At 44.7% G+C, this 16,405-nt stretch overlaps 1 protein-coding gene across 1 annotated transcript in view; it reads left to right on the forward strand.

Moving 5' to 3' along the window:
• The window catches only part of TBC1D5 (TBC1 domain family member 5), a 587,873-nt gene extending 571,965 nt beyond the window's left edge, over positions 1-15,908 (forward strand). The window contains exons 24-26 of the mRNA XM_052000341.1: positions 3,498-3,577; positions 5,002-5,166; positions 12,080-15,908. Of these exons, the coding sequence (XP_051856301.1) occupies positions 3,498-3,577; positions 5,002-5,166; positions 12,080-12,379 (545 nt within the window). The 3' untranslated portion in view covers positions 12,380-15,908. The remainder of the gene's footprint in view (positions 1-3,497; positions 3,578-5,001; positions 5,167-12,079) is intronic.
• The last annotated feature ends 497 nt before the right edge of the window (positions 15,909-16,405 follow it).

A 16,405-nucleotide genomic window follows, 5' to 3' on the forward strand; every position in this document is an offset into this window, starting at 1 on the left:
TGTTACAGGCTTTTAGTGAAACCAAAAACATTCACCCTCTAATTATATCTATTATTCCATCCCTGTTTCAACCAGCTTGCTCTCTTGTGTTGGAGTCTGCTTTCTATTAGCTTAACACAGCAGTCAAGGATTCGGCATAAATAAAAATTGTACCCTGTTTCTCCCCATTTACATTCACTCCTGTAGTATATAAAAGGCCCAATCAGTGGGGTTTGTCCCTCTGGAGAGAGCATGGGCTGCTTATGCCTCTCATCAGCCTGCAGTAAGCAGTCTGGGGGAGGGCCTCTGCCTCCCCCCACCCCGAATTATGGCTTGGAAATCTTCAGAACAACCAGGTTTTTGAAATGTAAATGGCAAGAGGGCTGAGGACCTTGATTGAGTTGCCATACCAACAACCTTGTGGAACTCCAGGTGCATGGAAATGCTTAATACAATTTTGTGATGGTGGATAATCTACCTTAGCGGGCCTAAGAATGCTGTAGACACTGTATAGTGTATATTCTGGTTAGGGGCAATTGTAATAGGGGATCATCCATCCCCAAGGAGAGTTTAGCATATGTCCTTGATGGCAGGGATCGCATCTTATCTGATGCTCCCTCTGCAGTGCCCTCGCAATATTGGGGGCATTCGAGATTGAGTGATTTAATTTTTTAACTTCAATTTAATTTAAATTTTAAAATTGATTTAATTTAAATAGTTTACCCTGCAGGTAGCTCCTCCCTCATCCCCCACCCCACCCCCAAATGTTGAGTCAGTTAGCGGGAAGTCAGTGACCTGAGGGTCACCATGTAGATCCAGTGGGATCTGGACTCAGAGCGACCCGAGTTGCACAAAGCCAGCCAGAAATCCTGTTCTAACATAGGACAGAAGAAGGATAGTTTGTCTCCTCTGCTCCAAAAACAATCTTATGGAAGCAAAATTGCAGTTTGTCAAACCAGACGCTTGTGCTGGTGCCAGGGTCCTCTCCTTCCCTGGGCAGCGGACAGAATGGGAGCAGAAATACGAAAATCACTTGTCTTCACGTTTGGCAAAACTCGGGCTCAGAGCTGCTGCCCCTTGGCGAGGCGGTATCAAAGTCCGTGAAGTTACTACCAGATTCATGATTTATTTGTAGTGTCTTAAGCCCTTTTTTTGCATTTCATCTACTTTCTAAAAAGCTCATTTGAGGCCGCTTCCCTCCCACCACCCCCTGCACACCCTGCAGTCGTTTGCTTTGGGAATTTCCTGTTGGGGGGATTTTTCTGGCAGTGGGATGTAGCTCCTGGAGATGGCTCGCTCAGAAACACCTGGGAATTCGAACTCGAAGCGGCCTTGGGAGTGTATCCATCCCTGGTTTTGCTGCCCAGGCCACTGTCGTATCGTCCCTAGAAATCTTGGGGCTACACTTGGCCCCTGACATGACAGGGATGAGAGGTGAAGTTGCAGAGTCAGTCATGCTAAAGCAGCAGTTCCTTAAAGCATACCAGCAAGCTTTTGTCTTGCCAGGATTTCAAGAGCAGCCGGAGAAATCCTGCTTGTCTCATCCTGGGAGATAAATGTTTCCAAGAACTGTCTGAGCTCCACATACTCAAGGAAGAAAAATGGGTGGGATAGGAAAAGTGTGTGTGTCAAATATCGCCCACCAATAAGCATCTGATATCTAAAACATAAGGGGGATTGACACAAATCTATACCTCCCCCGAAGCTAAGTGACCAAAGGATAGGTACAGCTTCCATACGAATTGGAAGCTGCAAAAAGCTATGAAAGCAAGCTCTGGATCACAGCAAAAAAAAAGGGGGGGGGGGCAAAATTGAAACAATTTCCCCTCATTCCACAAACATTAGCAAAGATGATAGAAAGGGGGAACAGTATCGAAAGAATTTTCTAAAGATGGGTATACTATTGTACTGTTGGTGGTTTTGTAGAGTTGAGCCTTTGCTGGATCAGTTAAGCTTTTTTAAAAAGAGTTCAACTTGAAAACCAGCTGACCCTGCATTCTCACCCTTGGACATGAACACCAAGAGAAAAAATGGACCCGGCTGTCCAAGGAGTGCTGTCCCAAGCTAGAACTTCTCCCAAGTATGGGCCAAAGAGCCCAAGGAGTCTCCAACACCCCTTCAGGAATTCCAAGAAGCCACAGCTATTTTCAGAATATTACTAAAAGCATCACTTGCCTATTAAAATAGAAAATGGAAACCTAATCATATATCTGTGTGAGACTAAATTCTTATATTTCAACAAAAACAATATATCACAACAGATTAAATGTAGAAACAGATAGGAGAATCCTGCTCGTCTTCTATTTAAATCAGACATTAAAAAGATTTGGGGGGAAAAAAAAGTAAAATGATACCACATGAGTCACTAGACTTTTTCAATAGTGATTTTTCATGAAATGTGTTATTTTAATGAATTAAAATTTTATAAATTGATCAGTCAATAGATGTGACACATAAAAGTTCTTTAGTATCCTCAGTTTTTAAGAATATGACGGGGCCCCACTTCTCTTTAGGTTTTCATGGCACAGCTGTCTCCTGGTTCTCCTACCTCTCTGATCAGTATCCTTTGCTGGATCTGACCATATATGTCCCCCAGAGCTCTGTCCTGGGCCCTCTTCTCTTTTCCCTTTATACTGTTGCCCTGGAGGAGATGTCCTCCATCTCATCAGCTCCTGTGGATCCCTCTCTGAGCTGATAATTCTCAGATCTACTAATCCAGCCCCAACCTTTCTGCTGACTTCCATTCTCCCATCTCCAGGCACCCGATGGACACCTTAAACTCAGCATGTCCTAAAGTGAGCTCACCACCTCCCCACTCCCCCTAATCCCCCCTCTTCCTGACTCTCCAGCACACGTCTTCCCAGTCTCCCAGGCCATCATTCTCCACTTCTCACCCTCACCTGCGCTCTCAGCATTGTGGCCGAGACCTGTCCATTTTATCCGTACGCTCCCTTCTCTCCTCTGACAACGGCCTGCCTCCCCTCCTCCATTCTGTGTCCCAGTTATCTGAGGATCTGACCATGTCATCCCCTACTTGAGGAACGCCAGGGGCTCTTGCACCCCTTCCCCCCGTGTGCTCTGTGATCTAGGGACACCGGCCTCCTGCTTCTCCTCATACGTGACAGGCCATCGTCATGCTCTCCCGCTACATCTCCCCCTCCCGGCTTCCCTGGCTACGGCCCAGTGTAGTAAAAAATGGCGGCAACAATCAGAGTAGTCCCGTGTAATAAAAGTGAGTGTGGGCTCCAGAGTCAGAGATCCCACGTGTGAACCCTAGTTCTTCCCTTCAGCAAGGGGACAACCACTTATCTTCTTAAATATCCTCATTTAGTTCAGTTTTCTCCCACATTTCTTTTAGGAGGAGAGCGGATGAGAATACTTGTAAAGCTCTGGCACATTATTATACTTTTAGGAAGCTAAATAAAAAATCCTTGAGTCTTTCAGAGCTTAGGATGAAGGTAGTAACACGTTTAATCTGAATATTAGCGACAGAATTTTATGGTTCTTTTGTCTTTCAGGAAATATTCAAGATGTCATATTACAGGAAAATTTGGAGAAGGAAGATGAAATACTGGTCTCCTTAGCAGGATTAAAGCAGGTACATGTCTTTAAATGAAATCATCCCTATTTTCATTTTGCCCCAACTTGGGAGACTCCCAGCGTGTATGGCAACATGGTTGCTTATTCCTTTCAGCATCCTACTGATGTTCTTCTGAAAAGAATTTAGGTTTCACATGTGGTCAGCTCTGTACACTGCGCCAGGCCCAAGTTTACTCCTTCCATCCCACTTTAAGCAAGCCTTAGTGTCTGGAATATTTTGAGTAAAGTGATCTTTCAACTGAATCATGAAAAACAGTCTAAGAGTTCAGTAATCATATTTGAAAACTTAAATGAACCAAATGTTATTGCCATGATCTTCCTCGCTGTCAGATAATGATTTCATTAGTATGAGATTATTGAAATATACCTTAGGTACAGCAAAAACGTGCTCTCTGCATCAGTGCTGGGGCAGTCTATATTTTGATGCATTTATGTCATATGTATTTAAAATTCATTACTTTGCTTTTGAATTTAATATGATCTTTAACTTTAGGATTTAAACCTGACTGTCTCAGGTAACTTCTAAAACAACCTATTCTCAAAATATAAAATGTACAATCAGTGTTCTACAAAATCAATCTGTTATTATGGCCTTTTTATCTTGAGTTATAGATTTCTTTATATCATCTTTATATTTTCCCCCCACTTGATTGAGGGCAGGGACTGACTTTTGCCTCTTTTTGTAGCCTTAGCACTTAGCACAGGGTCTGGTACATAGTAAGGTTTAATACCAATGAATATTTGTTTATTGATTGGCTGATTGTATGATTATATCAATTGTCCCTTTCCCTTCTAGATTCTAGGAATCATTGGTTGCTCCCATTGCACTGATATGGCCATGCTCATGGGTCCAAAAGCACATCTATTTCCTCCCGAACCTGCTGCCCTCTGGCCTCTGACCCTGTCCTGCCAAGCCCTTGCTCTTCCCCACCTGGTAGACCTCACACCTGGCCCCCTCCCCCCCATGCCCATGGCCACTCCCCCATAATTAGCACCCAGTCATCCGAAGGTTTTTCCTGCAGGTGCTTCTCCCTAATGTTAGTTTCTGTTCACTTGCTCGGTCCGTTCGCCCGGTATTTGGCTCTTTCAAAATGAAATCAGAATTCATCAGTCTGAGACCTTTGCTCCTAAGTTTACACCTGCTGTACGCCAGGTGTCTGACAGATGTTGTCTCGCCGTCCCAGGGCTTCAGGGGGTGCAGCCTCCGTGCCCGCCGAGGGATTGGAACCTCCTGCGCGGAGATGCCCCGGGGGGAGGGCGGCCGCGTCAGAGGGCGCTGGGAGCCCCTGCCCGGAGCGAGGGGACACCGACTCCTTGGCCACGTCCAGGGCAGGCTCTGAGGAGAAAGTAACGGGCGGGATTCAAAAGGCACAAAAAGCCTCCTTCAGTGTTTGCGTCTCTTTTGCTCCTGTTCCACAACAGATCAAAGATATTCTCAAGGGTTCCCTCCGCTTCAACCAGAGCCAGCTGGAAGCCGAGGAGAACGAGCAGATCACCATAGCGGACGACCACTACTGCTCCAGCAGCCAGAACCAGGCCTTGGCGGAGGGCGACGGGCTGCCCTCTGGCCCGGCGTGGAAGCAGCAGGTACGGGCGCCCCGGGACCGGGCATTAGTCCTCACTGCCCTCGGGTTTCTGAGTCCCCATAATCTCCGTCTGAACCACTCATTCAGCAAATGGCCGACCCGGAGGGGTCCCTGCCCGCAAGGGGTCTGGTCTCCTCCGCGCCCGGGCAGACCCCGCAGCCAAGAAGGCGTCTGATCCCCGGGGAGGTAAAGCAGGGGCACGCCAGCCGGCGGTGGTTTTCTCAGGCGCCCGGCAGGGACTGTCCACTGAGGCCGGACGGCGCGAGGAAAGGCCTGATAACGGGAGCGGAGGTGGAGCCAGGTCTCCCGTGTCTAGTAAAGCGGGCCGGGAGGGGGGGGGGGGGCGCAGAAAGGTTTCCGAGAAAGGGAGGGATGTGGTCATAGATGAAAAAGCGCAATTAAGTCAGATGCTGGATCACTAGACAATTTTGTTTTTAATTTTTTTTTTTTTTACTTTTGGTATAAACTCAGTTTGTAAATTTGATGTTTGCAGCCATTCTCAAGAACATGTACTTAGGTTACAAAACATGGGGGGGGGGGGGTTCTCTGATAAAGTTCATAACTTCTGAAATGAATTTAGGTTTCACATGTGGTCAGCTCTGTACACTGCGCCAGGCCCAAGTTTCCTCCTTCCATCCCACTTTCAGCAAACCTTAGTGTCTGGAATACTTTGAGTTGAGGGATTTTTAAATTAAATCACAAAAAACTGTATAAGAGTTCAATAATCATATTTGAAAACTTAAATGAACCAAATATCATTGCCACAATCTTCCTTGCTCATTAGTATGAGATTATTAAAATATACCTTAGGTACAGCAAAAATGCATCAGTGCTGGGGCAGTCTATATTTTGATGCATTTATGTCATATGTATTTAAAATTCATTACTTTGGGTCAGCAGATGGTGCAGTGGATAGAGCACCAGTCTTGAAGTCAGGAGGACCTAGTTCAAATCCGACCTCAGACACTTAACACTTGCCAGCTGTGTGACCCTGCACAATTCACTTAGCCCCAATTGCCTCAACAAAAAATAAACAAATGAATAGATAGATAGATAAAAATAAAATAAAATGCATTACTTTGCTTTTGAATTTAATATGATCTTTAATTTTAGGATTTAAACCTGATTGTCTCAAGTGACTTCTAAAACAACCTATTTTAAAAATATAAAATGTACAATCAGTGTTCTACAAAATCAACATGTTATTTTTCCTTTTTATCTTGTTATAGATTTCTTTATATCTTTAAATCTTCTTTATATTTTCCCCCCACTTGATTGAGGGCAGTGACTGACTTTTGCTTCTTTTTGTAGCCTTAGCACTTAGCACAGGGTCTGGTACATAGTAAGGTTTAATAACAATAAATATTTGTTTATTGATTGACTGATTCAATGATTATATCAATTGTCCCCTTCCTTTTTCTAGCCTATAGGAATCATCGGTTCCCCCTACTGCACTGATTTGGCCATACTCATGTGACCAAAAAATATACCAAAAAATTATACTATGTTCTAACTACAATGTTTAGGAGCTATGAAAATAGTTTCATAGTAACCCAAATAATTCTTACTAAGCTAGAATTTTGTCTTTCTCCCATTTTGCCAGGCTTTGTTCCATAGGAACGATTTTGCAAGGTCTCTCTTTAATGTGATTCTATCATTGTAAAGGTGTCAAAAACACAGATATTTGAAAAGGGTGATTTACTTGCCTTTTCTGCTAAAAGCATCAAATCTGTTAGTCAGGAGTTCTTAATCTAAGATCTGTATGTAAACTTGCAGATGGAAGGATGGAAGGATGGATGGATGGATTTTATTTTTTTGGTTTCCCATGTATTCTATTCTAAAAGGTTAAGCTGTCTCACAATTAAACATCACAGGGCAGACCTTTACCTCCATCACAAAAGGTTTATTGCTGAAATGTCACTAGCTCATTATAACATTGAAAATGCTACTATCCTTGGTGACATAAGTTGCAGAGTAGATGCCAATCTATAAGGGTAAAGTATGTTTCTCATGGGTAATTCCTATCCTGATGAAATCTGAGGGGCAGAGAGAGAAAAAGTGAAAATAGTAAAACTTTTCTACTGCATTTCATTATTTTAAGAAACAAACTTATTGGTGCTATTTCTATCACAGAAATGCTCTAAGAACCTGTTACCTATCCTTTAGCTTATGGTTAAGTTGCTGGCAAGATATTGAAGAAAATAAATATTGGCTAAAGGTAAAGTTCGTAACATAGGGGTCCATGCCTAAATGTCATGGGATCTTTGAATTTGGATAGGAAAAAACTACCCCTTTATTTCCTCTTAATCCTTTGGTTTTTATTTGATGCATTTTAAAATATCCTTCTGAGAAGGGTTGACCAGATTGACTGCCCAAGGAAGCCATGACACATACCAAAAAGACTAAGGCCTTACACGGGGCTGGGTCATCTTTCTCATCACTGTTAAAGGTCCTGGGGACATGTAGAAATCCACCAGATTGTTTCCCTGTCTCTTCCTTATCCATGTCATTATCCAGAAATGAGCTCTGACCCAGGCCCTGTCAGTAACTAGCTTTGCCGCCTCTGGCACATGGTCTGTCCCCTAGACCTCTCTCTTCTGTAAAATGAGATTATACAATATATCTGTAAAAAGATTATACAATGAAAGCAACATAGGAATTTGAGGTAGATAAAATATACTCATTACAATTTAAGATCAAAGATCTCCTCCACTCTTGTATATGTCACGACCTCCATGGGGAGTCAACCTGGTGAAGCCTCAGGGACCCCTTCTCAGAAGGATGTTTTTAAAGAGTCAGCGTCACCCCTTGAATCGGGAGCCCAGCTTCAAGCCAGATTTGAGTTCAGGGTGAGGCATTTCATTCCACGAGAGATCTAGGCAACTCCAAGCTGGAGAGAATCTGTAGCTATGAGCTAATCTGTACCAAAGAAATCTCTCCTTATCCCTTTAAAATATCAAATCATCGTTTAAAAAAAACAAACAGAAATATCTTGGTTTCTAGTTTTAGAGAAGTGACATGTAGATCGGTTCCTTTAAAAAAAATAATTACAGATGCGGTCTCTTAGAAGTATAAGCACTAATTTAATTAGAGTTTCCCTTTCAATAGCTTAGCTCTTTATTAGATGATTTTCCTACAAAATATCTCTCCGTTGTTTTTTTCTCTCCTGTGGAATAACATAGGCATAAAAGCCATTGCTTTATTCTGTTTATTCTTATGGAGTTTCATTTAGTTATTAATAATATTCCTAGTTGTGTGAATGATAAGAATGTTAATGAATGGGGATGGTTCTCATTCTATCTTTTCATAAAGGCCCAGACTATGAATTTAGATCAGTATAATAACAACTGATTTCCCTTTAAGGTTTATATATAATCTCATCTGAATCCCAAAACAGAGAGATTGGGGGGAAGTTGTTGGGATTTTTTGATCCAAATAGTGGTCTGGAAACTTGTGTCTCCATTGCAGATTAGCAGCTCAACTGTAACTTCCAATCTTTGTTGCCTTAAGGACAGAGGGATTTGGGGATTTATCCGTGGTCACAGGGCTAGTGTCAGAAGAAGTTCTTGAAGCCATCCTTTATGTCCATTCTGCAGCTCATGACATTAACTGGCCCTGGACACACGAGTAGCCGGTAGCAGAGCTTAGGTTCAGTCTGTGACCTTGTAGCCATCCAGTGTTCTTCCCAGCACACCACACAGGTCCCTCACAGGACACATAAAAAACCAATTATGTGGGTTCTTATAATGTGGGTTTAAATTTACTTGATTTCTGGAAGTTTCAGGTTACTGGTCATCTATTCCATCAAATCCAATTATAATGATAATCTAATCAGTCAACAGCTGTTGTCACTGCTATTCATAATAAGGATAATAAGGATAAAGGGAGGTCAAGAGATCTGCATGGGGCCAGGTACAGCTGCCTGACTCGGGGTAAAATCTATATCTTCATAGAATTCTAGATTTGAAGGTGAAAGGGGCACTCAGACTGTCAGATCCAAACCTCTCGTTTTTCAGATAAGGAAACTAAGCTTCATGTTAAATGAGTCACACAAGTGACAATTGGGCATTTAACCCTTTGGGAGTTTCATTGATGAGGCTTTGATCTTTTCTAAGTAGTTGCTAATTGACTAATTTAGAAACTGGATCCATAAAGGTGCTGCTAATACTGTTATCCAGAAGCTAAAAGGAGCTTATTGAGCCTTGTTGGCTTAGCACGTGAATAACGAAAACCAGCCACTAGCCGATAATTTTCATCACAGAAAAAAAAAATGTTCTGAAAAGCCATTAAGTATCAGGTGTAAAGCTGTTTACACTAAAATCTGCGTGTGTGTGTGTGTGTGTGTGTGTGTGTGTGTTTAAAATAGTCAGTTGGAGCAACAGTTGGAAAGTCCCACTTCCCTTCAGTGTTATTTCTGGGAAACTGAGATAGTCACAGTAAGGAAATAGAAAACTATTTAAGTCCTGAAACGTGATAATCAACTTTTTCAGATAGTCCAAGGAAGTTCATACACTAGACTGGCTCATACTAATAATATGGGATAGTAGGAAATAAATTATATGCCTCACTTCTACTGTTCACTTTGTTCAGGGAACCTTTCCCTTGAAAAAGAGACGATGTGCCTTCATGGATAGAATTCTAGACTCGATGACAGGAAGACCTGAGTTCAGATTCATCCTCAGACACTTCCTAGCTTTGTGACTCGAGCAAGTCACTTACTCTTTATGAGCTCCCATTCCCTCATCTCATAAAATGGGGATGATCATTGTACCAACTTCTTAAGAGTTATTGTGAGAATCAAAGGAGAGAATATATGTAAAGTACATTATGAACCTTAGAAGCATATAATTATTGGCTAATATTATTTTTTGTCATCATCATAGTCATCATCATTATTATTAGTGACACTAGCACATAAACTCCATAGTCTAGAAAGAGGATCATTGACAGTCACAGTAAAAAAAGAAATGGAGCTGAATGCAATGAATAATTAAAGAGGGACAGTACTTTTCAGAAAATGAAGGGTTTAAATTAAAGTTAAAACATGTGTGCATACATATATGTATGTGTAATTGAACTTTATTGTTCTTTGATTTCCCAGACAGCAGAATAGAATGAAGCAATAACTAGCCATAGCTACTTAGCTTATCCGGATAACATTTTCTGACAGTTTTAACTGAAGAAAAAAAATCACCTGGGAGTCTGCTTTGTAGTACTGTGTGGTCTTATTCATCTGAGTTAAGAAGATCATATTTCCTGGTCTTTTATTTTTATTTAGTTATTTCAGTGTTTTTTGCTGTTCTAAATTCTATCCTTTCCCCTTTCTCCTCCACGGCCCATTGAAAAAGCAAGAAAAACAAAACCCATTAAAAATGTGTAGAGTCACGTAAAACAGATTCCCAAGTTAGCCGTGGAGGCAGGAGGGGAGACAGAAAGAGCCAGAGATGGGAGAAGAGGGAGGGAGGGAAGGAGAAAGGGAAAGAGAAAAGAAAGGATAGAAAGAGAGAAGATAATACACTCCATTCTTCACTTGAGTTGTTGGGACATCATGCTCGAATTTGAGTAAGTCCTTTAGAAGTGTCGTGGATCAGTGTTACTCTTTGAGAGTTGATTATCTTTACCATGTTGCCAGCATATAGACGGCTCTGTGCCATAGTAGGCGTTCTGATACTCTCCTTTGCCTCAGTTTATACGTGTCCTCCCAAGGTTTTTCCAAAATCATCCCCTTACAGCAGAGGAGTATTCCACCCCATTCAGATACTGTCACTTGCTCAGCAATTCCCCAAATGAGGAGCATCCTCTCAGTTTCCAATTCTTTGCCATTGTAAAAAGAAGCATTGGAAAGACCTTTGTACACATTAGTCCTTTTTCTCCTTCCTTGATCTCTTTGGGGCTACAGACCTGTAGTAGTGCCTCCGGGTCAAAGAATATGCTTAACTCAGGAGCCTTTTGGGAGCAGTTTCAAATTGCCTTCCAGAATGGCTGGATTCATGGATAGCTCCGCCAGTAGTTCATCTGTCTCCCCAGAGCCCCTCCAGCATTTCTCATTTTTCCTTTTTTATATTCTTTGGGTTATGTAGCCATGGTCTTTGTTAAGACTAAACAAAAACATTGCTTGAGCCTCTCACTGATTTGGTGTGAGAAGGGGGCACGGGGGCTGCCGTTTAGTAGGGAGAGAAGTTAGGGTCAAGGTCTCCTCAGTAAAACCCTGATTTTAAATGAGCTTTCTCCCAGGAAAGCCCAGGTCAGCACCCTGCCTTTTTTGCACCGGCTCCTCTGCTGGCACAATGACCGTGTTCCCTGGGAGGCGTGGTGGGCGACGTTCCCGGTGGCCACGGTCCTGGGCATCTCTGTGCATGACTCTGTGACAGTCTGCCTGTAGAAGTAAGGCTGCAGGAAGAACCAGGCTGGAGCTACAGGATCATGAGGAGGGGTCTTGTTTTCCCTCCTTGATGCCGTTTGTCCTTCTGACCCATCTGCTAAAGAAGTGTCCAAGGGCAGCCCTAGCAGAGCTGCAGTGGGGAAAGGCAGCACGCAGGGAATGGGCGGTCAGAGTCCTGGTTCTGCCGCCCCTGCAGTCTTGGGGTGTCTCCTGACCCAGACACCCCAGATTCTTCATCTGCACAGGAAAGAGAGGTTAGCTAAATGGCCCGCCAAGTCCCTTCCAGCTTTGTTTAGCTTTACCATGACCGCGACCGGCTAGCCCACAGATCTGAGCACACCGACATACCCGTGAACAGATAGAAATGTGCACAGGGGTCCAGAGGCCCCTGAAATGCTGTTCCCGGGGCCTGGTGGGAGGGCCTGTCACTGGGAGTCCTGAGACCCTCCCTCCAGACGCCGTCGTGTCCCCTCGCGCTCTCTTACTGTGTCTTCTCTTGTGTAACTCGGGCCCTTGTGGTTTGGTTCCACAGACCCCCTCTGGTTTGCCCGGGAGCTCCGAAAGCAAGCGTTCAGACGATTATATCCTGGTTTCCAAAGAAGAGGAGGAGGGCAGTGGGAGCGCAGCCTCGGGCGGGGCTCAGTCCCTCCGCACCCACAAGGGTCCGTCGGGGAAGAACAAGGCGCCCTCCCGGGTGTCCCTGGTGTTCTCCGACCCGCTGATGGGCACGTCCGTGTCCTCCAGCACCCCGAGCTCCAGCTCCGACGACGACGACAGCAGCAATAACAGCAAGGATTCCGATTTCACCATCGTGAGCCCCCTGGACGTCTAAGTGCGTGGGGTCCGAGCCCTCGCCCGAGACGCCCGCGGCCCGAGACTCCGGAGGACTGACTTAACTCCATCAGCCCCTAAAGCCTAAATAGTCACTCAGCATACACTTGGTGATAAGTACATTGGAGCACTGCCAAGGGAATAAAAATTAAGTGATCAGGGCCCTACAACCGGCCTGACTATGTCCCCCAGACTCTCCGTGGGCTGGTCTGAGCCCTTCCACTGGAATCGGGCCTCGCGCGTGCTCCCGGCCATTGGAGTCACTTCCTGGGGCCTCATCCTGCCAGGAGAAGGGGACGGATGCTTCTTACAGTGTATCTGGAAGGAAGACTAGGTTGTCACAGCCTGGCAGAGTTGAAGGGCATCGTGGAAGGCTCCTCTCCCCAAATCTGTGTCCCAGTCAGAGTGCTTCTTTCTCAGAGGCCCCCGTCAGTGATCAAAATAAAATGAGCAGGACAAAGGGTGGGTTTAATAGGGAGAACTTGAGCTAGTTTAGGCTCAGTCCGCCTTCAGACTTTATAGGAAAATGCTTGTGGTTTCTAGATTTAGAACTAAATGATCAAAATCATGTTTTGGTGTGTTTTGGAGCCAGATTTCTTACTTGGTTTGGACAAGACATTTCTCAGCCGCTGGGCCATTATCATTCCACGCACCCAAGTTTGGATGGCAGTCATATAACATACCTTGAAAGTATATCACACAATTAAAAAGTAGGGCCATTTGAAGCTATTTTAAAAGCAACAAGAAAATGCCTATTCTTTAAGTTGGAAGTTAACTGTTTGCTGTATTGCTCCATTAACGATGGAAAGCAAACCCCTTTCAAAACAAGCCAGAAGCACAAATCCTGAGCTTAAAATTGTGCTTTTCTGGATTTCTCAGTTCCCATGCCTTGTCCCAGAGAAAAGGGTGAAGAGAAGGGCTGACCGGCTTACCGTCCCAACGCTGACCCCTTCCCACCTTTCTCTCCTCCTCACTCTGCCCCCAGTGACCACCCTTGCCCTAACAGCAATGGTGGGGCCGGAGGCAGGGAGACGAAGCAGGTGTGGGGAGGGCAGACTAGGGATTCGAGATGTACATTCCATATCTTAGGCCATGGGAGATGGCCTCTCGGATGCTCGTTTCCTCGCTGGGCATCCGAGTTGGGATAATTTGCTTCTTTGGTAGCTAAGTCTTAGACACATTGGTTTCTGAGCAAAGATTAAGTACTCCTCCTCATCAAAGTCTTGTTCACGATGCGCAACTGGCCACTTACCAATTACCATAGCTTGGAAAATAGATGACATTAGGAAATGGGGTTACATACTAGCAGCCTAATTCTTTAAAGGAAAGAAGAGAGCTGAGAAAGGAAAAATGTTTCCTTTGCCTTACCTAGTTTCCTTTTATAAATGGCTACCCTGACTTTAATGAAGTCGGCACCTTGGTATAGATTAAACTGGACCCACATCAGCTCCTTCCCCAAGAGGAGCATTTGGCAGAGGATCAGCCCACGAAGCCAGTGGTCTACAAATAGTGTGACCCCCGGAAGGGAGTGGGCTTGAGAAGGTTTTATGGAAGCAGTATTCCTCTGTGAGGTTAATGGGCTCGGGAAGATGGGAGGAAGAACTGAGGTACGACTGCATTGACAGAAGCACTTTATAGCCCATTGCTCCTCGCCTTGTAGACAAGGTGGACGATGACCCCATGTCCTCCTTGATAGAGGAGATAATGGCAACTTGGTGGTGTCCGACCGTGATGGAGAAGATCTCATTTGTTCTAGGACTCGTTTCTAACATCAGTAGGAAAAACCATCCCTAACATTTAGTGCATAAGGTGTTTGATCGTTGTCTTTTGCTGAGATAAAGCATCATTCTGCATCCCAGCCTCGCTTGGCAGATGTGTTAAGTATTGTAGTTACCACCTCTTAATTTTAAATGGTTCTCTCGGCACCTCCAGAAGGGGAGTGTGCGGAAAGGGCTTTGCCAAACTGCTGCCTTCCAAACCTCTCAAGTGTTTGCCTGACTCCCGTCCTGTGGCAGAGCTTCTGTCCCTCCTACCCCCCTTGGTACGCTGGCTCTGGTGGAAGGTGGCTCAGCCCTGGGAGGGGCTCCCTGGGGAGCCCGGCGTTGGCTGGCTCGGAATTAAGCAGGCGGGATGCTGGGGCGCAGGGTGACCGGGTACTCGTGCCCGAGGCAAAGGCGTCCTGTCTTCGAGACCCTGACCCGAGATCGCTGGTGCCTTGTGAGCCATGGCAGCGATACCCAGGCGTTGCTTGCTTAACTTGGCCAAATCAAGACCGCTGGGCCTTCAGCTGGCAGGTCATTCCGGGAGGGTCTTGCCTGAGCAGAAGCAGCTCAGCTGCCCTCCATCCAGGGCAGCACCAGGCTGTTTGGTTTGCTTTGGTGCAGTTTAGCTGGGCTGTGGGGGGGGGCAGCTTCCTTTTCCTCTCCAGGATTAGGGGCTCAAAGGGTGTTTTTTGTTTGTCTTCATACACCAGATAAAAACTACCCTTTTCTTTGAACCCTTAAAGCCTTAACCCTTCCAGCTAACAGAATTGTTTATTCTGTAGCCCAAAGTATTCTTTGTTTTGCCTTTAAGGAAGATGTTCTGGAGTAAGCAAAGCTCCTGAGCAACACCATCCAGACAACTACAGGTTAGGAGAGCTTTTTTCAGCTTGTCACTTCTTCATTTAGGGAGTGATTAGCTTTTCTGATGCCCCTATTTTTTTTTTTTTTCTATTTCAACACTGTTCTTATCTCTAGTCTCTGTGCCATGAAGGAAGATAAAGGGTTCAGTCTTCTTTGTTATCTTATCAGATACTTATGTTTAATCATTCTTTTAAAAAAAAAATCCTGAAAATATGAAACTTTTTTTGCTGGTTTTTAAATTGTTTTTTTCTTTTTTGGAGGGGAGGGGAGGTGATCGTTCTGTATCAACAACTTTTTAGAAATCAGTGACTCTTTTTTGGTTTAATGCTACCTACCATGTCTTGATTTTTTAAGGTTTAAAGCACATTTTATATCAGTAAGATTTAAGTCAATCCTGTTACTCAACTTTATATAGTTTTTTTTATTGTATCCTCATGCATCTCAAATATATTCTATCACATGATCAGACTGGAAATGTTGTGTGGACTCAGCTCCCCGCAGTGAGTCTGAGAGACGCAGATTGGAGAGAGAAACCAGAGTCGTCCCGACGAGGTTCTGTGATGTCAAGGAAGAATTTGCCACTTTAAAATGACCTGAATTCTTCTTCCAAAGATGACCTCCTCCTCATAAAGTCCAATGGCAGCCATATTCTCATAGGAAATAATATGCATTGTGTAGTATTTCAGTGTGAATGAGTGAATGTGAGACTTAAAACAGACCTGGACCTCCCTGTGCTTACTGTCCGTCCCGCGGGACTGGGTCCCGTCTTGCATGAGACATGAGCTCGGAGCAGCATTCTGCAGGAAGCCACTAAAGCTGTGTCTTGCTTGGGGTGAGTGTGGGGGAGTTTCCTAGCTGGAGGAATGTCTAGCCTGCTTTATTAAAGAAACCGCTAACAAACACAAACCCTCTTGTGTCCCGGCTTTTAATTTCTAAATGTCATCAACAAAGCTGGTTCTTATTTTTTTCTTTTTAGAAAAGGGATTTGTGCCCAGAAGGTATCGCAGCACCCTAGAATGGAGCGGGCTAAGTTACCGGGGCAGCGAGCCACTAGCCAAGCTCTGCCTGCCAGTGCTGAGCCAGGGAAAGTCGGGCGGAGGCTAGGCTTGCCAGGGGTGTGTTGTCCTGGAACCCTCCCATGGCAGTGGGGAGCATGGAGGAGGAGGACCCACAAATGAGCCTTACTGGCATTAAACACCCTCCTCATCAACATGCCCTGGTTATACTTGGCTCCCTGGCTCCCATTGTCCAGCACACCCCAAGGGGTGATAACCGACTCCTGCCTCTCCAGTTACCGGGACGGGAACAAACATGAAAAAAGACTCTGTCCCGCAGAGAACTGAGGCTCACAGAGGGCAAAGTTGGCCTCCCATCCCTGGCCAACACTCCTTACGTGGTTGCCT

Source organism: Antechinus flavipes, chromosome 5 (genome assembly GCF_016432865.1).
Source record: "Antechinus flavipes isolate AdamAnt ecotype Samford, QLD, Australia chromosome 5, AdamAnt_v2, whole genome shotgun sequence".
In the NCBI taxonomy this organism is placed as follows: Eukaryota; Metazoa; Chordata; class Mammalia; order Dasyuromorphia; family Dasyuridae; genus Antechinus; species Antechinus flavipes.